Here is a 25,559-nt window from a genome sequence, read left to right on the forward strand (position 1 = left end):
GAGAGCTGTATATTTACTGAAAATTATGCAAAAATAATTTTTGCATGGACTCAAAATTTACAAGCAAATGGCATGTCGCCCAAATTGAAATGACAGAAGTAACATTCTTGTAATCTGAGCAGATTTAAAAAGCTCGTCCTGCAAGCTCCTGTGCACTTTCATGCATTGATGTGGAATCTGCCAATATCTGTGTTGTTATTAGAATTGAAGAGAACCTTTATTGATTCGGGTTCTGTGCTGTGCAGCATGAAATCTCTCTCAAAAACAAAAGTGAAAGATTTTTTCAGATCATTTCAGATTTTCTTAATAGCAATAAGAAATATGAATGACCCTCAAGTCATGCATTGTATACATATGCATATATACTGTATATTCTTATTCTTATCTTATGTGTTCAGTTAATTTTAAAGTGTACACCAAGGAATATGACAAAACTGCAGTAAATCTACAGTAGTCTCTGGGAGTTACTGAAATTGAGTTTAATAACACATGACAAATGACAGAGATATGCAGTTTGGCATATGAAATGCACTATAAACCTTTGTTATCAATATAGTGTAACCTTTTGTAGTATTTACCTTTATAAAACAACAGGGCTTTTGAAGACAATAATAATGACTACATTATGAACAAGATGTGTTCATAATCAGATTTACAGCAAAGTACTGATTCTAAATTAGACAAAAAAAAAATGCATTTAGTAACGTTATCCATTGCATTTCAAATTTTAGGTTTTATAATCAGCCTACTTTTTTATTACTTTGATTACATTTGACCTAACTTATTGATCACACTGATTTAAATAGGAATGCAAACAGAGAGGATATATAATCTGTTCATTGTTAATAACATCATAAAGTGCATTAAACATTACATTACATCAAGGTTTCTCAAACTAGGGTTGTGAACAACTTACACAGGGTTCATGAGTTTAATGAAAAAGAACATTAACTAATAAAATTTTAATTAATTTTAAAATAATAGATACAATTTTTAAATATCATGTGTTCCTGTAGCTCAATTGGTAGAGCACTGTGCTATCAAGCGCAAGGTTGGGGGTTTGAATCCCTGGGAACACATGATAGGTAAAAATGGATAGCCTGAATGCACTGTAAGTCACTTTGGATAAAAGTGTCTGCTAAATGAACAAATTTATTTTAAAATAACAACAATTAACACTTAAAAAGGAAGAAAAATATTTTTGTTAACCTAAATGTCATGTGACCATAACCCAATATCAGAAAACAGTGACATATAAACTTCCTCTCCATTCCTCTGTTGTTCCTTTCCTCTCTTTGAGTTTCCAGTTCCTTTCTGATTTCATATCAACTGTTAACCGTTGTCTAGTGAATCTGTATTAACTTTCATCGCAGTACTTTCCAGCAGTTCACATTCCGCCCTCAAGCTGTTATATTTAAGAACTAATCCAAAATGCACTTTCGTTCACACATCAGAGGGTCTGATCTCCATCCGACAGAGCTTGGCAGCAGCAGATGTGTTAGTGTGTGCAGGACTGGCAGCGCTCTTGGCCGCGGGGGTTGCATGCTGGGCAGCGCAGCTCTCTGATTGACTCGTTGAAGCGATTGGCCAGCATGGACAATTTGCTGCCGTGACAGAGAGAGCACGGCGCACAGCCCGAACCTCCACACTGTTCACAGGAGCCTGCTTCCTGCTGCACAAACAAAACAAGTAAACAAACCAGCAAACATGCGTGGTGCACAAGCAAGCAAGATGATGAAGCCAAGTGCCCAATAAAAGCAAGCAGCTTGTTGCCCCTTCACATTTTAAAGGTATAGTCACAAAAATATGAAAATTCTCACATCATTTATTCACCCTTATGTTCCAAACCTGTTTGTATTTCCTTCTACTGCAGAACACAACATTTTGAAAAACACGCAGCTCAAATAGTATTGGACCCAGTTGACTGTCATTGTATGGTAAAAAAAAAAAAAAAAAAAAAAAAAAATGAAATTAAAATTGTGTTCCTGTAGCTCAATTGGTAGAGCACTGCATTATCAGGCACAAGGTTGTGGGTTCGATTCCCCTGGAAAACATGAGAGATAAAAATTGATAGCCTGAATGCACTGTAAGTCGCTTTGGATAAAAGCATCTGCTAAATAAAATTTATTTTATTTTATTTTATTTTATTTTATTTTATTTTATTTTATTTTATTTTATTAATTAAAATAAAGTTCATTTATTTTCATCTTTAAAAATGGGAAATTAATACTACATTAATACACTTACAAGTATCATTAGAAATGACTTTAAAACATACTTTAGCTTACCATTAATGCTTGTCAGTACTGTACATTCAACAGTACACTTTAACCATATGTCAGAGACAGTAGGAGTATAACATATAAAGATGTACTTAAGTCTTACTAAAGTGTGTCAAAAAAAGCAATCTTAAGTTAATTGAACTGAATACAAATGTTTAGACCTGATTTATATTAAGTGTCTTTAACTATTATGTATTTCCATTTCATGTACTCATTTGTGCAATGTTCTTATTGTGTGCTGTACATATTTGTTATATTTACAAATACCTTCCTGTATTTACATGTGTAATACATTTCTGTAAATGCATCTGTCATTACGCTGTTGACTCTACCCCTACATCATGAACACAATAGGTACATTGTAACTTAACTTAAGTACAAGTTGCATTCTCACTGTTTCAACAAAAGAGGCTATAGTGTCATTATCATAAACTATCAAGTATGTTCAGTGACAGTTTGAAGAGAATGCTTTTTGCAAGTTGGTTAAATTGATCTGATTGTAGCTGAATAACAGATATGTTTGGAGAGAACTGTGTTGCTCCATTGAGTACTGAGGTTTATTACCACTTGTTTCTGGTCTTAAAGTACATATTTTAGATAATGTTGCAATGGGTGTATTTTTTCGTAAAAGACAGAACAGACCGATTGATTAGAGTAAAAGATTTATGGAAATGTACAGTATAGGGACTCATGTCATGGTTCATTATTTTCAGTGGTGTTTCAGAAAGAGTCATTATTCAAGACAAATTGTGTTTCAGCAGTGGATAACATTCTGCAAATGTCTTAATCATTGCTTTGAGAATGTTACAAGTTAAAAAAGTAGAATGCAGCTCTGAGAAACCACAGCCTTTGTTAAACAATACAGATAAATGAACAATAGTAATAAAACCAATGTTATCTTTTTTGAAACAATGGTTTATGGAACAGTCAAAATAGCTACTCCAGGCTATCATTATATGTTGCCACCATGAAAGATGTTTTCTGTCTGTGATTTGGTACCAAATCAAAAAACCATGTCACCAAGACTTTATAGCATTGTCTGTTTTGTTGTCTTATCATTTGGAACAGTAATAGCATACATCTTCTCAACAAATCAAAAGATTTGAGATAGCATATTAATGTCCTTAGCAGTACAAGTTACATGTCAAGGTTAGTTCAAGGTTTGTTCAGATTCCTGACTGTTAGTACAAGCAACTATGGCATGAGCAGATTAATTAAAGTCTGTCTAGTAGTGCAGAAGAAGCCAGGAGACGCAAGTATTTATATGCTACTGTACTGCAGACTGTATATACCTTTTGTTCAGTCATTGCATCTGGTTCCTCTGCATGAGAACCTGCTGTTCTATGTCTCCCTTTGCTCCGGGACTCCCGTCCTGGGGAACTTTCTTTCCTGTCCCGGCTGCGGTGAGGACTTCTTTCAGATTCTCCCCTTCTCTGAGGAGCTCGAATAATCTTCAGGTTGCTGGTGTAGATAATAATCTTTCCAAAATCGAGTACTGGTGCCTATAAAAAATAAGCACAGAATCACTAAGAAAAAGATTCAAATCTTAGTTCATGCAGTTTCATATGGTTCATAGAGTCACATGGTGTTTATTACTATGTAATTACACAGAAGGTAATGTATAATAGTTATGAACTTACTATTTTGTGATTATTTTGTGTAGCTGTTTTTAATAAACAATGCTTTGTGACTACAATTTAGGGGTGTTGGGATATACTGGTATTTACAATAATTGTGATATTAAAAAAATGGCATATTGTTATTGTGTTAATTAGGAGTGTTGTGGTATTGCTCATAACAATGACATGAAAAGTACACAGTGCTAAACTCTTACATATACTTAATTTTTTATTCATACTCTAAATGGTTGACTGATGAAATGTGAGGAGAATCAACACACAAATGCAGATTGAAATGCACACAAATGCAGTCGAACATTTGAATATTCGTTCTGCTCTAATTATTAGATAAATAAAAATGATATTCGAATTTTGCAAAAAAAAAAAAAAAAAAAAGTTCACAATAAAACCTATTTTGGTCACTTTCTGTGATTCTCCACGGCATATCTGAAGATGTATGCAAGCAAAAAATAATTAATGAATGAATAAGGGGCCGTTCACATATCGTGCCTAAAAACGCGTGGAAAACGCTAGGCGCGCCGTTTTCTCCTTCTCCAAAGCACTCGGGCAGAAGCTCTTGAGGCGTCTGCCGTTGCGAAGCACCAATGACCACTCTCTCCATGAAGACGCAGAAATTTCAGAAAAGGATAAATGGATTTGAAGCACAAAGAAAAAACGCTTTCAGTGGCTCTGCTACTAAATTTATTTCAAAATGGCAATCCATATACAGCTATGATCAGCTGTTCTTTCATCTTGGCTGAGTGTTCAACGTTGTTACGGGAAAGGATGAAGCTGAATGTTTAGTTCTTGTGACATGACCTGCGGTGCGCTTGCGGCATTCTGAAAAGTTGAGATGTTTTTAACTCGATGCGGTGCGGACGCACCTGGAAAAAATGGGCGTGTTGCACAACGTGTGCATCGCGACCACGTCACTTCCATTATGATCACGCATACCACACGCCTACACTGGAAAAACGAACTTGAGAGGGCAATAGACGCGATATGTGAATGGCCCCTAAGAACTGCGGTCTTCTACAGTACTTCAAATATGCCGTGGAGAATCACAGAAAGTGACCGAATTCAAGAACATTGTTGCGGCATCTCTCAACCAACGAATAAACACCGCTAACTTGGAGAATTCAGTGAAAACTCCTCTTCTCACGTCTGCCTTAGACCCTCAGCACAAACATCTCAGGTTTCTCGATGAAAACATGAGAGAAGTAAGAAGAAAAAAAACTTTTTTGAACATTATCAGAACATTTTCCTTGATGCGAGTGGTGCGGATGCAGCTGCCATCACCAACGATGAAGAGGATGCAATGCCCACTCATCGGAAAAGGCTGAGCCAGTTCTTCAGCGATGATTTCAGAGAGTGGGAACAGTTCTTGCTGGAGCCATGTATTCCACCAAATGAGGATCCCCTTCAGTGGTGAAACGAAAACACGAAGTGCTTCACAAAACTTATTCGCTTAGCACACCGTTATTTCTGAGTCCCGCCAACGTCTGTGCCGTCAGAGCGCGTTTTTTCCGTGTCCGGCATTATTGTTAACAGACTAAGGAGCCGACTTTCCCCCTATCATGTTTACATGCCTGTATTTCTTAACAAGAACATGTAAAACAATATAAAAAAAAAGCATAAAAAAGATTTGCTGACAGTTTAAAAGTTTAAAAGTTAAGTGTAGGCTACGTTCTACAATAGGCTAATTGCTGCAGGCTGCTTTACGTTTTTTCTTTGTTTAATTTTTTTTGTAATCTGTACTTTTTTCTTTGCACGCATTGTTAAAGGTTTTCAGCTGCAAAACATGACGTGTAATGTTCAAGCTTATTGTGTGTAAGCTTGTTCAAAAATGACGGAAACAATACATTTTGCTGAAAAATAACATCTGTCTCATTAAACTTAATTTAAATAAATGAATATTTGAATATTTGAGTATTCGAATGTGATATTTGCAGAAAACGCCCATCCCTAATTTATAATTGCAATGCTTATCAACATGCTAGAAAATAATGATTTATTGATAATTTCCCCCTTTCTGTGATAAGAAAAAACATCAGTTCATAGAAAGAAGTAATTCAAACAATCAAGCAACTCAACAGTAAAATATGTTGTTATTTTCATAAATTGTTTGTTTTTCCTTCTGCAGCATAGGGAAAAATAAGAAATAAAATACTGCTGCAAAGTTCTCAAACCAATATCATGTAACAAAATATAATGAAATATATAAATAAATAACTATGATTACAGTGCAGCATTACCAATCCCAGCTTGTGGGCCTGCTCATATTTAATATATATATATATATATATATATATATATATATATATATATATATATATATATATATATATATATATATATATATATATATATATATATATATGTGTGTGTGTGTGTGTGTGTATATATATATATATATATATATATATATATATATTAGGGGTGTAACGGTTCACAAAATTCACGGTTCGGTTCGGTACGATTCACTGATGTCACGGTTCGGTTCGGTACGGTTCGGTACGTTTTAGATACAGCAAAAAGAACAAATTGGCAACAAAGTATGTTTTTTGTTTTTTTTTACATTGAACAATGATCTATTCTTTACCCATCTTCTATGGTGTTTTCTTAGCAGCATACTGTATAAAACAAAAACAGCTCCTTATTAAAAAAAATTGAAAATGTTATATTGTTGTAGTAGTTATGAACAAATACAAAGATGTAACTTTTCATATGGAACTCTATAACTCTTTATATTGAGTGTGTTTTTACTCAATTGGTTCTCTATAGGGCTTATGTTTTTTGGAACAAAGCAGGAATTACGGTCTGGCTGAAATGGGCTCGTGAAGGAATATAGTAACGGGGCTAAATTACATTAAGAATGTTCTTAAAACATGCGTTTTCCACTATAGGCGCTCGCTCACTCAGCACACGCTGAAGGCTCGTTGCAAAATGACTAAAGGGTCTTTCACACAGGACGCGATACGCGCGGCGCTGGATCCTGGGCTCAGCTATGGAAGGCCAAAAGGGTCAAATTCACGTGAATTTTAACGCGTCAACAACACGTTAAATACGTGTATTTCACGCGTAAACAACACGTATTTAACGCGTTAAATACGTGTTGTTTACGTGTTAAAAATCAGCGCGTACTTAACGTGTATTTCACGTGTTAAATACACGTGAAGTACACGTGAAGTACGCGTTAAAAATCAGTTTGAACGGGTCAATGTCATTGGCTGCTGAGGACTTGGGTCAAACCACTTCTGTGAGCTTAGAGGGGTGTACCATTCACAGACAGGCAACCATCATTTAACATGCTATAGATCAGCTTATTCAGCCTTATTATTTTGTCTTTTTTTGTATAGACTATAGAAATAATATAATTTAATTGCAGTTTTATGAAATATTTATTTTTTAATAAATATTAATTAACATTTTGTGGTGATAGTATAATGTTTATAAAAGTTACAGTATTTTGTAATGAAACAGGACTTTTTGTTTAGCTCTTGACTCGTCAAAATATACTATTTAAATACTGTTGCTTTCTGAGTGCCATACACAAAAATACCAACTCATAACTCCACGAATATAGCAAGGAGAGTCAAAAGTTATAGTCTGATTCTACTGTGACGATCCAAGGGGCTGTAGTATTTTATTTTGCCCAGCAGGTGTCATGGGGTAACACTTTTTGTGTCTTTAGGTTAAGTGCTGTGATGCAGGTGTGGAAAATTGATTGTGATTAACAATGCTGCTTATAAGATGCTGGCTTTCTTACCCTTTGGAGGGAAGGAGATTGGTGCTCGGTCTTTGCTGGTCTTGCTGTTTGGTGGTCAGGCGGACTTTCTCACGCTCTCCAGTCCAAGGCTTGATGTTGTGTTTTTGTATCTTTATATTTTTTTATGTTTTACCTCAATGTGGTTATGGCTGTTTTCTGATTAAAACACATATTTGTGCAAATTTGATTATGTTGTATGGACTCTCTATTCATGTTGCTACTCCTTGATCCAAGGGGTTGTAACACTACGTTCTGTCAAAATGTTTAATAGAGCTCTCCAACTGATTCATGGGTTTAGATATTATTTACATATGAAAGATCATAATGGATTGTTTTGATTTTGGACTCATCTCAATCTGGAGAATCGGCTGTAAATAATGATATGCCATTTTTCACAATCAGAGCATGTTTCATGAAGTTATAAAGGTAAAACCATGAGAATATTGTAGCATGTGTGTATTTGGAGTTTTTTTCTTGTTTTGTTATAATTCGATGACGGATATCTTCAAATCTGAATGACAGATTATTGTATAATTGGGCTCATTTTAATCGAGAGAATTTTTAATTTTCCAATATTATTAAAATAACTAAATTACTAGTAACTACTGCTCAACTCTGACTTTCAGTAAATAAAAATATATATTTGCACATTCTCCTGCTGAGAAATAACTGACAAAATGTAAGAAAAAATATAGTGTTCAAGATAAATTATTTATATCCATCATATTTGATATTCAATATCTCAGGACATACATAAGTTTAGTTAAAGTACTGGTTTCAAATGTTTTGTGATAGTATAAGACTTAAGTTAGCATCGAGCATTAACATTTGTGTGGGGGAAATAGTTACAATGGAGGTAAGCAATCAATTCAGGTTTAAGATACAAACCATTGAAATCAATATGTCTTTAGAATACAATCATCTTAGGAATCAACAGCTTTTATTGTGCTTACATTTACAGCAATCACCAAGCAGGTGGCACTTATTGAAACCTCTTTTTTTGTTCAGCAATTTTGCACTTTTTGTTCAGCGATGCACTCATCAGACAATCATTAATTAGGTACACAGGTGATGTTATAAGACATAAGCGTTTAAGACTTTCAGGATTAGAATGAGAGCTTGTACTAGGGTCAGGACAACAGAAGTATTCTACTGCTACCACAGTCAACCCCCCCCCCCCCCCCCCAACACATCAATATTACTAATCATATATTTTTTTTTAATCGCTGTCCATATAAACAATATTGACTTGTAGCCTAAAAGATTAACTAACAATCTGGTCAACATAATGTATTAGAAGTACATTTCTACAAGAAAGGTAACTTACTGAAAAAGTTTTGGTGCTTAAAGTGTTTCACTGAGGTGAAATTTAAACCTAAAACGTCTCAAGATACATGAAATAAAAAGAAAATCTAAATGAAGGGTTTTAAGGGCTTCAAACTGAACATATCATGGCTCAATGTCTTATGGACTATCCTCCACTGCAGTCACATGCCCCTCCGATGGACAATTCCTTCTTGATTTCTTGATCTTTGGCCTTTGCTAATCCAGCTGGCCACACTCTCTCTAGCATCAAAATCTTCCAGACTTGGCCATCTACACTGATTCTTATGGGACAGGTGAACAGTCCCTAAACAGCTTACACTTATTGGATCAGCTATTAAAATAGTTCAGTTTTATATGTAATAGAAAAGTCATTATATTTTGTTAATATAATATATTTTATTAAGTTAGAAAAGCGTTTGGAGCATTTTATGTTTGTTAAATATAAGTTTTAGGTTTTTTTAAGTAATGACCAAGCTGCCAGCGGCAGACAGTGAGCCTATATGTTTGATGAATTTAGCCTTCTCAAATCATCACGACTTGCCTAAAATAAAATCTATAGATATAAAACAGTTGAAGCTTATGACAGTGTTTGTTAGACCCAGGTAAATGTAAGCTATCCAATCATTTGTGAGATGCTTCAGGACAGGGAGACGGCAGCATGATCACTTGCAATTTTTTCCTTGGATATGCCATCATTTTTGCTTATAAAAGGTAAAAGTAATACATTATTCGTAACTGTACACACAATATCAACAAAACAGTTGCTCGTTCTGCCGTGTTGTCTTTAATAGGAGTACAAAAATTAACCGAAACTCAGTGAAAACATATACATATATATACATACATACATACATACATACATAAATATAGCTTTAAATAACTACTTAACAAAATAAAAAAAATAAAAAACAAAAACTCTTTCATTATAATTATAACCCATAAAGATGTACTTATCTCTAAAAACGTTTCTAATGAGGAGATGACGAGTCGGGATTGCAACTGTCATGATCCCAGTTCGGTCTCCACCTGCTGGTTCTTTCTTTTCCTTTGCGCTCACTTATCTCTACTCTCATCATCTTCAGCTGTTCCTCGTTCTCTTCCGCTCACCTGATCTCCTATCATTAGGCTCTCTATTTCTAGCTCTGTCTCTTTCCATTCCCTGTTAGATTATTACTAACCACTTTGGATGTTTCTGACGTTTTTGTGCTTTTTCTACAGACCATTAGTCTAGTCTAGTCTAGTCTAGTCTAGTCAAGTCGTTGGGAGAGTTTTGTATGGACTGTTTGTTGCCTGTCTGGTTCTCCCCCAGTTATCTGCCGTGAGGAGTAACGAGGGGTCCGCTGCCTCACCTGTACCCTCGCTGATCACAGGCTTTCCAGACCAGCCACTTTAGGCTCCATTGTTTTGACCAGGAATTATCCCTGTACTCTGCCTTTGTTTTTTGGCCGTTGCGGCTTTGCCTTATTTCTACTAAAAGAGCATTAACTTGCCATTCGCCTCCTGGGTTCTCTCTCTCTCTGTTCCGTAACAGCAACTTCATTCTTGTGATACAGATTCAGAAAACACTAGTTTATTAGTAAATTAAAATATCTTCTTCTTAAGCCTATTATTTGAACGCAGAACTGTTCAGCAGTGCTGCTGCGGGACACAAAACACCGTCGAGCCACTCTTTACAGCCGTGGCATCAAGGTTTCCTGTTGTTTCCAATAGGGCAGCAAGTTTTTTTTTTCATCGTTAATTGACGAATGTCTAAAATATAAAAGTAAGAAGAAGTCTAAACAGACTGGAGGCCCAGCCCACATCTGAACAATCGAAGCCCGGCTCGAGGGGTTCCCCTTAAATGGCTCGTTGCACCGGTGCGACCTCAGAATTTTTTTTAGTCGCACCATTGAGAAATTGTATGAGGCTTTGAATAAAGTATATTCTCCTGATTAAAAGAGCCCAAAACTATCTGTCATTTATATCTAAAGATTTTCCTCATAAATTTATAACGCACATAAAACTGCACAGAGAGCATGTAGTTTAGCCAAAAATCTATGTTAGCTGTCATGTAGGCTTTCCACTGATAACTTCATGAAAAAAGCATAGGCTATATCATAAAAAAGACAAGTCACTATTTGCAGATTAAACACAGTCGAAACTCACCATAAAACATAATTTAGATCTAAATATATATTTCATAAAGATATAACACATAGAAAAAAACTTAGGTAATATATCTTAGAAAAAAAAAAGAAAAAAAATCAGAGGTTTCAGTCCCGTGCCTCTTAACTTCACCAAACATGCATAGATCCTATGATCAGATCGAAAGATTTCGTTCATAGAGCTGTGACACATGAAAGCAGACTGGCGCACTGAGGCTGCAAAGAAAAACAGCTCGATACTTCACGTTTCGTTTTCATTCATAGCTTCAAGAATCATGCATAGATCATTATTTTCAGAAAATTATCCCAATTAAAATGAGCCCAGAGATACTGTAATCCATGGATGAGATCCAAATATATTGCTATAACACATAAAACCCAACAGGCACAGCACAACAAATAACTTTTGTTTCCCTTTGCACTTTTATTAATAACTTCATGAAACATTAGATCATGCAAAATCATATGTCATTTTTTACAAAATTCTACAGATTAAAAGGAGCTCAAATTCATCATAATTTGTTCACTTGATCTAAATATATTACTTACGATATTATCACACACATGAAATCATTCAACTGAGAAAATAACATAGGTTACGTTTCCATTCATAACTTCATGAAACATGCATAGCTCGTGGAAAGTGTTAAATTCTCTCGATTAAAATGAGCCCAATTATACAATAATCTGTCATTCAGATTTGAAGATATTCATAATCGAATTATAACAAAACAAAACAAAAACTTTTTTTAAAAAGGTTTTACCTTTATAACTTCATGAAACATGCTCTGATTGTGAAAAATGGCATATCATTATTTACAGCCGATTCTCCAGATTGAGATGAGTCCAAAATCAAAACAATCCATTATGATCTTTCATATGTAAATAATATCTAAACCCATGAATCAGTTGGAGAGCTCTATTAAACATTTTCACAGAACATAGTGTTACAACCCCTTGGATCAAGGAGTAGCAACATGAATAGAGAGTCCATACAACATAATCAAATTTGCACAAATATGTGTTTTAATCAGAAAACAGCCATAACCACATTGAGGTAAAACATAAAAAAAAATATAAAGATACAAAAACACAACATCAAGCCTTGGACTGGAGAGCGTGAGAAAGTCCGCCTGACCACCAAACAGCAAGACCAGCAAAGACCGAGCACCAATCTCCTTCCCTCCAAAGGGTAAGAAAGCCAGCATCTTATAAGCAGCATTGTTAATCACAATCAATTTTCCACACCTGCATCACAGCACTTAACCTAAAGACACAAAAAGTGTTACCCCATGACACCTGCTGGGCAAAATAAAATACTACAGCCCCTTGGATCGTCACAGTAGATTCAGACTATAACTTTTGACTCTCCTTGCTATATTCGTGGAGTTATGAGTTGGTATTTTTGTGTATGGCACTCAGAAAGCAACAGTATTTAAATAGTATATTTTGACGAGTCAAGAGCTAAACAAAAAGTCCTGTTTCATTACAAAATACTGTAACTTTTATAAACATTATACTATCAACACAAAATTTTAATTAATATTTATTAAAAAATAAATATTTCATAAAACTGCAATTAAATTATATTATTTCTATAGTCTATACAAAAAAAGACAAAATAATAAGGCTGAATAAGCTGATCTATAGCATGTCAAATGATGGTTGCCTGTCTGTGAATGGTACACCCCTCTAAGCTCACAGAAGTGGTTTGACCCAAGTCCTCAGCAGCCAATGACATTGACCCGTTCAAACTGATTTTTAACGCGTACTTCACGTGTACTTCACGTGTATTTAACACGTGAAATACACGTTAAATACACGTTGAATACGCGCTGATTTTTAACACGTAAACAACACGTATTTAACGCGTTAAATACGTGTTGTTTACGCGTGAAATACACGTTAAATACGCGCTGATTTTTAACACGTAAACAACACGTATTTAACGCGTTAAATACGTGTTGTTTACGTGTGAAATACACGTATTTAACGTGTTGTTGACGCGTTAAAATTCACGTGAATTTGACCCTTTTGGCCTTCCATACTCAGCGTTGCCCTTCAGATACAACGCGATTTGCGCTGCACTATGCCAAGAGCAAAGTAGGTGGAGTTTTCAAAACTGCCCGTGCATACGTTCTATTTATAACAGTTCTTCTATAACGTGCAGGCCTGTTAATTGAATCGTACTGCTCAGGAAATTCCGACACAGTACTAGTCCATTTTGATTACCGTGCTTGTTTGGATGCCCCGATCGATTGGTAAAGTGCACCCAAACACCAGACCTGTTGGTTATTGGAGGATCTTCTATTTGTGGTCTGTTAAACGCATTGGCCATTTTGCAACGAGCCTTCAGCGCGTACTGAGTGAGCGAGCGCCTGACCTGAGTAGCCTAACATAAACATATAAGATGGTGTTTTTTTCTTGTTCGGGAGTGTCAGGGGCGTTGCCTGTTACGTCGTTTGGGTTATTGGGCTACCTTGTTGAACGCATATCATTATATTTCACAATTTTTTCTTTATTTTCCAAATATAATTAATTAGTCCAACGAACCGTTCGGTACATAATGCGTACCGCGTACCGAACCGAAAGCCTCGTACCGAACGGTTCAATACGAATACGCGTATCGTTACACCCCTAATATATATATATATATATATATATATATATATATATATATATATATATATATATATATATATATATATATATATATATATATATATATACACACACATATAGTTGATGTTCACACTCGCGTGATGCCTTTTGAAAACCTTAGGCCAGTGACACACTGGCATATTGCACCTGTCAAACACAGCGCCGTGTCAGGCACGATTCTGGTGTGTAAAGACACAGAAAACACAAGCAGCCATCATGCAACTGACACGCAGCAGAAACGCCACGCTCACGCCATGCAGCCAGTGTGTCACCGGGCTTAGAATCAGCTGCAGGGCGGGATTTCCGCTGAACGCTTTTGAAAACACGAAAATGTACCTATGTTCCACACACAAAATAATACATTTGGTCATTAGGCACACACATGCACCGTACCGAAAGCCCTGTACCGAAACGGTCCGGTACGTATACACGTACCGTTACACCCCTAATACATATATATATATAGTGGGTATAGAACAGAATCACCCCTCCAATCACATTTTGTTGAAATAAAGACAGACACAGTTTTTGTTTTATCCAGTCACTTATAACATTCAAGTGTAGTACCACTGTGACAAAAACAAAAAAAAAAAAAAAACACAGATTATTTAGTTGAACCACCTTTTGCTTTAATAATAGCCTTTATTCTGTTGGGATATATCTGTACTTACTTTGCACATCTAGACAATATTTGCCCACTCTTCTTTGCAGAACCGCTCGTTCAGTTAATATTGATGTTGAGTGTTTGTGGACTGCAGTCTTCAAGTCATTCCACAGATTTTCAATGAGGTATAAGTCTAGGCTCTGACTATAGGCTATGCAAGGATGTTCACCTTTTTCTCCTTCAAACACTGTGTGATCAGTTTTGTTGTGTGCTTTGGAAGGTAAACCTTCTTCCTATTGAAAACTTTCTGGCAGAGGACAGCAAGTTTTTGCGCAATCCATTTTTCTTCTATCCTGACAAGTACTCCAGTCCCTGCTGCAGAGAAACACGATATTACCAATGCTTTACTCCGTGCTTTACTGGAGGAATGCTGTTTTTTTATGCTGAGCTGTATTGGTTTTCCAACAGACATATTGTTTGGTGTTGAGGCCAAATAATTCAGTTTTACTCTCATCTGCCTAAGAATCTTTAAGGTGCGTTTTGGCAAAGCTCGGTCATGGTTGTATGTGGCCTTTCTTGAGGAGTAGCTTTTTCTTGCAACCCTCCCCTACAAGCCACATTTGTGGAAACTTTGTGATATTGTTTTCACATGCACACAATTACCACACTCATGGTTAGTTATAAACTCCTGTAACTGCTTCAGAGTTGATGTTGGCCTCTTGGTCGCCTCTCTCACCAGTTTCCTCTTGGCTCTTTCATCCAGTTTGGAGCGACGTCCTGATCCAGGGAGGGTCTGTGTTGTACCTTTCACTTATTGATAATAGACTTCACTGTGCTTCTAGTCATTGATACAGCATTTTATTTTATTTTATTATTTTATATTATTATCCATTTTCTGACTTGTGCCTGTCCACAACTTTATCCTGGAGATATTTTGACAGTGACTTGCCACCCATAGTTGATTGTTTGCTACAGTTGCACTACCAAGAACTACACCTGATTGGGTTTACAAGTCTTTTTAGGAGGGGTGATCGTTTTTACAACTCAGTGATTATGTTTGTTTGGTTGTTTATTTATTCATATAGTGACATGTTGGTGATATATCTTTCACTTGGATGTGATAAGTTGTATATAAGTGTCTTTTAAGGACAGGACAAGTCAAGAGAAAAAGGACACCACTGAGGTTAGAGTTGGGAAATAGGATTAGGACATGACGCAGGCCAGACTGAAACTTACATCCCCATGAGGCAAATGCCCTTTACCCATCATGAGCTTGTTCATTACCGACTGTAGCATGGCTGGCTTTTAAAATTCTGACACACTGATAGATTTGATTAGATTAAATGTCGGGGATCAGATGATGAGAAATGTGATAAATATGCTGCCAGTTTAGTCTTTCAGCAGCATGTCACAGGTGACATTTTAATGACAATATAAGTTTAATACAACACAAAGAAGCAATTTTCAATCTTATTTAAGTATCCACCTTGTTTGATGTTTATTCAGTCTATGAATTTGAAGATTTGAGGCAGAGAAACAAAACATAGTTCACAGTGGAAAGGAAAAGAATATCCATGCGGATGAGATGTAATTGCATCCCTATGTTTAGAAGCTGTGTTGGAGTTTGGGTCTATTATTAGATCTGGGAACTATGAATTAGTAACGGTGTGGCATAAAAACAGAGAATTCAAAAACAGCACTGCGACCGTGGAGCAAGACAAAACAAGAGAAAAATCTTGTAAGCAATGTTTTACATGCCAAACAAAACATATTAAGGAGGACAATAAGGAATCCTTACAAAACACACATTGTGTTTCGCTCACAACAAATGACTATTTTCTAAACTTACCCACCTTAGATGCTATTGCAATATCTACAAAATGTCCCAAAAGAATAAAATCATGATTACTGTGAAAAAGGCAATTTACATTTCAGTGTGTTCATAACATTGGGAAAAAAATAATAGATATTATTCTTATGTGGGCTGGAATGAAGTTTGACTCTGCAAAGCATTATCAAATTTGATGAAAAATTTATGCAGTACCAAAATAAAAGAAGCAGACAGTGAATCAGAATCAAGGCAAACACTTCTCAGTAGGCTAATCGGAAACACAGAAGCGTCTTTTGAAAGCGATGATAACATAGTGAAGAGAACATCAGTAACAACTGATAGTACAGTGAGATTTATAATATTTTGTTTGGTTTATAAGGCCAAAGTCCCTTTAAGGCAAGTCATTTCACCTGGCGGGCATCTTTAAAACATTTCAGTCATGTAAGTACGGCTCCTATCTCTTTGAATGGGGAAACATCAAATTCTCCAAAGGTACAATTTCATGTTTAAAATCACCTATAAAATCTGATAAAAACTGCCTCATACATTTAGTTTGATTTGCACAAATAAGATTAAAAAATAGCTTATTTTTCAGGCTAGAGCAGCTAAAGTGCAAGTGCAGTAGGCGTGCATCCCAGAATGCTGACTGTTTCTATAGCAACCGGAACTTCCATTGGCAGCTGCAGTGATGCGATGACATTACCATTTAGTGATTGGCTCTTTTACTGAGAAGGCAGGACTATTCCGCCATATTGTACGTTGTTCTTTCTCCCATTTATAAGTGAGTGAGTGAATGAAGTGGCATACTTGACATACAAGTATGGTGACCCATACTCAGAATTCATGCTCTGCATTTAACCCATCCAAAGTGCACACACAAACACACACACACACACACAAACACAAAAACAGCAGTGAACACACACTCATCAAGGGCACCTCAGTCGTGGAATTTCCGGTCCGAGACTCAAACCCACAACCTTAGGGTTAGGAGTCAAACTCTCTAACATGGCTTCTAATAAGTAATAGGAGTGCACCGTCTTGGTATATCTAAAGTCTTTGACAGGGCTTTAAGATGATGTCGATGGTTGCTAGCCTGTTTTTGGTAGTTGCTACATGGTCAAAAGAGCCCCAACCCTTGTGATAGTCAGATCTCTAGATATGGCTCACATCGCACCTTCAGAATAAGTTCATGGAATTATTATCTAGTATGTCTCCAAGGCGAGATTTAGAGAAGTAGCAATTGCAGCTTTCCTCAATAAAAGTGATCTGAGGATTTGTTCATAATCGTAGTGGGAACAGAGGTGGATCATAATCCTAATTATGAACAATTTTTATTTATTTTATTTTATTTAACCTTTATTTAACCAGGAAAGGTCCCATTGAGTTACAGTAACTCTTCTCCCAGGGAGTCCTGGCCAAGACTGGCGGCCAAAAGTTTCAATACATAAAAGACAGGACATAAATTACATAATACACTACAAATCTCTATACACTATACATACTAGAAAACAAAACAAGACATTAACAATAGGGAAAGGGTCAATGACAAATCAGATGGTTAATGACAATGAATAAGACAAATATCTTACTGTTAAAATTCACGTTGGCTGGATATGATTTTTTAGAACTGTTTTTAAGAAGCATTCAACGACTCTAAAAATTTAATGTGGTGTAAGTAAAGATGTATAACTATACAGTAATAACATATTTCCTTACATTTTCCATTCATGTGAGGGTACCTATGTTTTAGAACATATTTTCCTAAGTAAAATATTATTAAAATGGTTTATTCATAAATACCATTGCACTTTTGGTGGGCATTTTGCAATCTGAAATAACCTTTCCTTGTTATTAAAATTATCTGATATAATATTATATTTTCTGACCTTGACAGCCCTCTTATATCATAAACTCAATGATAGGAATTTTTTTTTATTTTTTTTTATTTTTTTGTGGTTGCACCGCAGTACTTTTTGATCGTAAAGTGGCATTGTATTTGCCACACTTTTTTTTTTTAATAAGCAGTATGTAGTTTTTATTATTTTAATTAATATTATTATAATGCAAGATTATGCCAAACTACCTACTGAAGTTCTATTTTCAAGAATGTTATTTATTTATTTATTTTTCATTAAATAAGGGCAGTTTTAATAATGGAATTAAAAATATATATCACAGAGGAGGTTTACTTTAGTTAGCGTACGAATGTATGACCCGTATTAATCTTTTAAAAGCATTTTTTAAAATAAGTTTCAATGTTCAGTCCACAGAGAGCAATCTAGTTTTCAGTGCAGTGCATTCTTACTTTATGATCCCCTTCTGGAAGATCTCCACACACCAGGGAGTTGCATCCTGTCACTCCTCGATAGACGTTTATCCTCTGGGCGATCAGGCCTGTCGGAGGGTACAAACTCTGCTCCTGCATGTCTTCTAAGCCACACAGATGTCCCATCTCCATCTTGGTGTGCATGAAGCTGTGTGGGTACTGCTCCTCTGGACTATCCAGTTCCTGTCCATCTTCATACACGTGCTTCAGCACCCGGCCGCTGTACGATGAGGCCAGCCTGAACCTCACCTTTCTGGGCTTGCCCTCAATCAAGTTGCCCGCTTGCCTCTGAAATTCCTCCATGGTCCCTTACAGCTAAAATACACTATGGTCTTGAACAGGAGAAAGAACAAGAACAGGAGGAAGAACTGTGTTCGATATATATTGAGGAGAGACTCGGACAGCCCAGCTGCTTTCCATGGCCCTGATGAATTATTGAGCTGGGGATCTTGTGCACAACAGGAGAGTTGGAAATTGAGACCTCACCATTTCATCAAATAATGATGGTTGAAGGAGAGAAGCAGGTGTGTCTACATTGCTTATGCAATTCCTGTAATGAATGTCATGAATATTTTTTTTTCCCTCACTATAAAGACTGAAATTAAATGCTCTAAAAAAAAAGTGGATACACTTATATGTGGGCACAGATATGTGGAGATCACAGATGAATGTTACTCATGCTACGTCAGGTTTTAAAAGTCTGATTCATTCTAGTGAATTGGTCATCTTAAATGCTCATAACTCCCATACTGTACTTAATCTACTTGACCATGTAGTGTATGGATTATATAAGATTATTTTGTCATTCATAATCGGAGTCTGCAAGCCCCTCCCCTCTGCTAATTCAAGTTTTGACTGCTGAGTGCATGAAGTATTCAACATTTCGCACTTTGTTTTTCAGTTATTTAAGTAAAGTGCACTTTTGTGGACTTTTCAGTGTGAACACAGTACTCGCACTATTTACACTACAAAACGTCATAGGATAGTGCTTCAGTACGCAAATTGGGACGTACCTTATGTGAGTCTGATACAGTATACTGAATTTGTTTATTCAGAAATCACAAAAAAAAGATTCAATGATTCGATTCCCAGTACTATGTATTAAATTTGTAACTTTTGTTATGTATATTGGAATTTATTTATTTATTTATTTATTTATTTATTTATTTATTTATTTATTTTTTGCTGTATTTAAAATCAATGTACTTGTTCATTGTTGACACAGTTACCCAAATTAAGATGTAGCTAACTACTTGGAAAAAAAGCTTGACTATATTTTAAATTCTACAATGGCACTGAAAATAGAAATTAACTGAAAACAAATGCTAACAGATTTATTTATTTATTTTATTTATATGTATTTATTTATATAATATACAGTTACAATTACTGACTGCATATATGATGTATTATATGATGCAAATAATTTAAATTAAGACAAAAATAAATGTAAAATAATTAAGAAGTAGGTAAAAGTATTAACAAAAAAATCGACAATTATTTTAATTGTATTATTTTATAATTAAGTTATATTTATTATAATATTTATTTATGTATTATTGTTTTATTCTTATTTAGTTTTTAGTACAGATATCTCTTAACATTTAATATGATAACAGTATAATAAAAGAGCAGTACACACTAAAATCACAAGCAAATCAACAAAGTTATGATTATACAACCATGACTATCTTGGAATTTAAATTTGTTTACAACATCTCAACAGATTAGTCACATTATACACACATTTAGATGGTATTGCTCTTAATAGTTAAATGCTATTAGCATCTTTTATATTTCTTTCTGGCCAGCTTGCAGAAATCCCTTAGATCAGCTAGTAGAGAGACATTTTCCTGAGACAGCATCTAACAAATGGCTGACATTAACCCTTGTGCATTCTAACATCCATCTTGCAATTATCCCCCTTGTTGACTGTTATTGCATTCTAACCAACTGCTGAGATGGTTTGCCTCTTTTTCCTCCATATATTCTTATCTGCTATTACTATGAAATCATTCATGTGAGAAATTGTTTTGTGTGCCTCTCAGTAAAAGACTCATTGAAGGTGTCAAGTCTCCAACTAGGCTGTACTAAATGATTATTAATCTGCGTGCATGCTTATTTTCAGCTGTCATTTGAGACTGTATTTTTCTGCAGGGTACCTCCATTGGGACACAATTTTTCTGAATGTTTTTGATGTTGTCTTAATGATGCCTCTGATGATATGTTATCAGTTCCTTATTTTCCAGATTGTCATAAAAGCGCATGCCGCTGGGCAAAAAATATGTGATGGCATAACCTTTCATCTCAGGAAAAGAGTTAATTATTTTCTATACAAGCCAGAGTATCTGGTATTGATGGAGTGTCATGCAGTGTTGGTTTATAATGGACTCTATTAATTTAAAGTGTGTGTGAGCTCTAAATTATCTATTTATCTGGAATTGGTTAATGAAAACTACAGTGGCTCTGATTATTTGAACATTTAAATCTGAATGTCATTACACTTAGATACACAGTAGCAAACCAATTGATTTCTGCAAAACAAATGCCACTAGAGCTTTTCTCAGAACTACTTTTCTAAACCATTTTATAATGACCTTTAAGCAACTGGTATGAGTAGTAACTAGAAAAAGTAACCATGCACAGGATTAGGTCATCACTTTAATTATGAACATGGGCCACTACTGTTTGCCAAACCATATATTTTGACCTTATTGTGAACATTATATCAATTGATTTATCATTTATGGCTTAATCTTATTTTGTAAAATATTTTTTTATGGAATTTATGTGCTTGTGCTGATACACAACACTTCAGATTATCACTAATAACTATTTTCCAGTACCATTTAAAGGGTTGCATTTGCACTAACAGTTTGTATTAGGACGTGATGTAAGCCAGTGGACAGCGATGTCATTAGTGCATGGCGTTCAACAACGAAAACGAAGAAGAACAACGTTAACAACAGGAGGATGGAGGACACTGTGATTGGAGCAATGTTTTATTGTGTCTCGCGGGTTTCACAATAATGGACATGGAATGACGATGTATACATAAAGCGACTGAAAAACGGAAAGGAGAATTAAGAATGTCCAATGACAGCATTGCTACAAGTGCCCCTATCCGTCCATCTAACGCTGTTCTCCATTTTTGTGAAATAAGTTGACACAATGATCACAGAATGTTTACAACGTATCTTAAATTATAGCTGGTGAGGGCATTTTCAAATGCATCTGCCCAATCAGTGTCTACTTACATCATGGGTAGTACCAGTTGTGCTGGTTAGACAAAAAGTGGGTAGTTCCACAATTAGTTCTGGCACTATGAAAAGGCTGGATGATTGGTCTCGAAGTGGCTCGTGCTGGTTCTCAGCGCCCCACCATGGTGCCTTTCTTCCCGGAAGTGCATGACAAGCTCACCATAGACGGCACCTTTTACTGTAAGAATCCATCCGGTGGGCTCCTCCTCCCTCACCACCTCTTGACAGTGGTGCAGTGAAGGGGTATTCGGTGATTCCCCCAGTGGAGCTGCTGCCTCTACCCATCCACCAGCCGTAGCACCCCAGCCTGCTTTTCGCCAAGGGCGGCCCCCTGCATCCAACCCCGCGCTGCATCCATAGCAGCCCCCATTACCGTAAATCTGGGTGTAGGCAGGCCACCCCACCCGTCCTTGCCCCTGTCAAACCTGGCGTTTAGTGGAAGAGCAAGAGGCCCCGAGATGGGTGACCCAGAGAGAGGTAGTTGTTTTCTGGGGGATGGTGCAGGCACCTCTCCCTCCCCGTGAGGAACGCCAAACGGCAGCAGCGGGCGGTTCGAGAGTGTCAATGAAAGCCCTAGGCTGGGCATATCAGTACAAGGTCCTGCCCTTCTGGCTGTCCCTGTCTCCACGTGTCTCCAAGAAAGTCACAGAGGTGGCTCTTGTTACCCTCAGAGAGCAGGGTGTTTGCATTTTCAACTATCTAGACGATTGGATGATTCTAGCACAATCTTAGTATCAGTTGTGCGAGCACAGGGACCTGGTGCTCCGGCATCTCTGCCTGTTGGGCCTTTGGGTCAAATGGGAAAAGAGCAAACACTTGCCCACACAGAGGATCTCTTTTCTCATTATGTTGAAGTTGATTAGGATTCGGTCAAACAGACAGGGCGCCTCACATAGAAACGTGCGCGGGCGGTGCTAGCCTGCTTGAATATGTTCAAGGGCAGGACAGCGGTCCCACTGAAACTTTTTCAAATGGTGGCTGCAGTGGCCCTTTACCACGCTCGGCCTATTACATATGAGACCGGAGGTGGGGGTGACACTGGCCTGTCGCCAAACCCTCACCCCGTGGTCAGATCTTACATTCCTCCGAGCATGGGTGCCCCAAGAACAGATCTCCAGGCATGCTGTGGTTTACACCGATGCCTCCACCACCAGCTAGGGGGCAACGTACAACGGGCATGCGGTCTCAGGGGTTTGGAAGATGGCCCTCCGGTTTGTGAATGCCATAACCCTGGCTTATGAGGCACAGGGTGTGCCCTGCCTGTTCAGGTTGCGAGCTCACTCAACTAGAAGTGTTGCATCCTCCTGGCCTTCATGATGAATCTGTGAGAACCGCAGAAGGCTGGGTTCCATATTGAGACTTAAGTGGTACTCGTATGTTGATAGTCCACTGTATAGCCTAAGAGCCTGTTTCCCCGGCAGACTTCTGCCTTCCCAAGAAGGTTTTAATCACCTTAAATTTCTCCATATACACCTAAATGGATGCTAAATGTGTAGTGCTCCAAAAACTCCTTCGAGAAGGATGAGGCTTCCGCAGCATCCCTGTTGCAAGCGGAACGGGAACGTTTTCCCAGTATTATACAGTCTCACCCAGTGATATAATAATGGAGACATCACGTCTTGTCGCCACTGTTGCTGTACCACCGCTGAGCCGCTGGGTCACCGGCTCGGCTCCTCAGCGAAAACCTGATATGCAATGCACCTGCTGCCTTATTATATTCACACTGTGATCAGCAGCAGCTGGATCCAAAAATTGCATGACAATGTGCATTGGCTCATTTAGTTTACAATTGAAGTAGATTGGTTTATCAAAGCAATATCCCAATTAGTCGGCCACTGACGTAACGTCTCCATTCCCTCCTTCAGGAAAGGAGGGTAATCATACGTAACCGAGATGTTTTCTTGTGTTACAAAATTATTATTATTACAGAATTAATGATTTGATAATATACAAAGTGTGTTTTCTCATAATTCAGTAATTCATGTTTGGCCCAAACTCTGGGGATTCTGCCAGAAACCTGAATGACAGCATTGTTCTGTTCTACAGGATGATGGATTGCACATTACAGGTGATTTGTTTGAAGCTGACATTAGAGCGCTCGCACCATCCAACAAACCAGAGGCAACTTGCAACCCACCCCCCTGCATGCAAGAGATACAAACTATTCATGACTGTGTTACAGTAAACTGATATTGTACACTATGATTTTGCACTGGTAAGCACAGGGGGTGGGATGTAAAAAAAATATAAAATGTAAAGTTTCACTGTATATTTACATTTGAGTGATTTGAGTGATACAAGTATCGTAACGTTTCTATAAATCTGTTGTTTGTTAATGACCTGTTAATAAAAGTTATGGAGGTATATTATTCTTATTCTCATTCTTATTCTTATTCTTATTTTTATGCTTATTTTTATTCTTATTCTTATCATCATCATTATTATTATTATTATTATTATTATTATTATTATTATATAATGTGCACCCCTGCTCAGGATGAAACATGAATCTTTTGTGTAAGCCGAGCAGTCCACCAGCTAAAAAAAAACAAACAAAAAAACACTTTGACTTTTCACAATGGTCTGAACTGTCTTCCTTTGCCCTTTTTTTTTTTTTTTTTTTCTGTAACATTCACAACACCTTAATGTTCCTGCCTCATGGCATCACTGCACCTGCAGGGAGCTTGCTGTGACTTAATGGATAATGGTACTGTAGGTCAGCAGCCAACATTAGGTTCGTCAGAATGAATCCCGGTGAAATCACAATGCTTGGCTGCTCATAGGCAACCAAGCATTGATACATAGCAGTTTGGTAACTTCCCTCAATACCTTGCTAGTCCATTATGGGAATGTGGCCCATCGGCCCTTCCATTTGGCTGCCCGTCAGGTCATTCTTCCCCTAATCAATCAGATTTACTTCTCTGCCTCGTGTTTCAAGAGATAAGAATAAAGACACCGGGAAACTGCTTAATGACATTCAGATTAGTACAGTGTGCCAGGTTAGGAAATTACAACTGATGCAAATGGTTGTTGCTGGAGCTCTCAGCTAAGAGTGGTAGAGAAAGTGGTGCCATTTTTTTTTTCTAAGACTGCCTCAATGTGAAAGGAGAGCCAATATGACAAAGGTTAGAAAGAAAAGAATAGAATAGAATAGAATAGAAAAGACAGTAACAAATGGTTCTAAACTGTTTTTGTTTTTTTTACAAACCTGAAACTGCTCAAGTAGCAGTCACATTAATTGTAAGTACTAGTAGTGTTTAATTTACTCCTATTTACACACTGCTTATTGACATACCATTTACCTTTAGATGAAACAATCATGAAGATAAAGTGCCACCAACAGGCCTATTATGTGAAGTGTAAGCAGTTCAAGTTCAAAGTTGTAAACAAATGGAATCAAAAGTTGAACACACACACTTGAACTCTTGGGCCAAATGCCTCATGACAAGTAGAAAGATGCAAAGACCTCGAGTGCAGGTATTGGGACAGGCCCAGAAACTGAGTTCTGCTTTGTCATGGTCTTTCTCTCAGCCCCCTACATGTTCTTTCTACGTTACTCATTGATTGTGGCAGCACCTAAAAGATTTAACACAGAAATGAACATGCTCTCTGAGTTACTCATTAATATTATCTGACCAAAAGTCAAAAAGAATATTTGATTTGCAGTAGAGCTTTGTAGAAAAACCTTGTTTTGTAGCAGGGCATCGCTAGCCTAATTTTTTTTGCATTTATGC

At 36.8% G+C, this 25,559-nt stretch overlaps 1 protein-coding gene across 1 annotated transcript; it reads right to left on the minus strand.

The window, feature by feature from the left end:
• Positions 1 to 473: 473 nt before the first annotated feature.
• On the minus strand, positions 474 to 19,683 carry grxcr2 (glutaredoxin and cysteine rich domain containing 2). Its single transcript, XM_026234269.1, has 3 exons — positions 18,545 to 19,683; positions 3,575 to 3,784; positions 474 to 1,672 (listed from the first exon to the last, which is right to left on the minus strand). Exons 1-3 carry the CDS (start codon positions 18,866 to 18,868, stop codon positions 1,499 to 1,501), a joined length of 708 nt encoding a protein of 235 aa, XP_026090054.1. The 5' UTR covers positions 18,869 to 19,683; the 3' UTR covers positions 474 to 1,498.
• Between the last annotated feature and the right edge of the window lie 5,876 nt (positions 19,684 to 25,559).

The sequence above is a fragment of the Carassius auratus genome, chromosome 46 (assembly GCF_003368295.1).
Source record: "Carassius auratus strain Wakin chromosome 46, ASM336829v1, whole genome shotgun sequence".
Classification (NCBI taxonomy): Eukaryota; Metazoa; Chordata; class Actinopteri; order Cypriniformes; family Cyprinidae; genus Carassius; species Carassius auratus.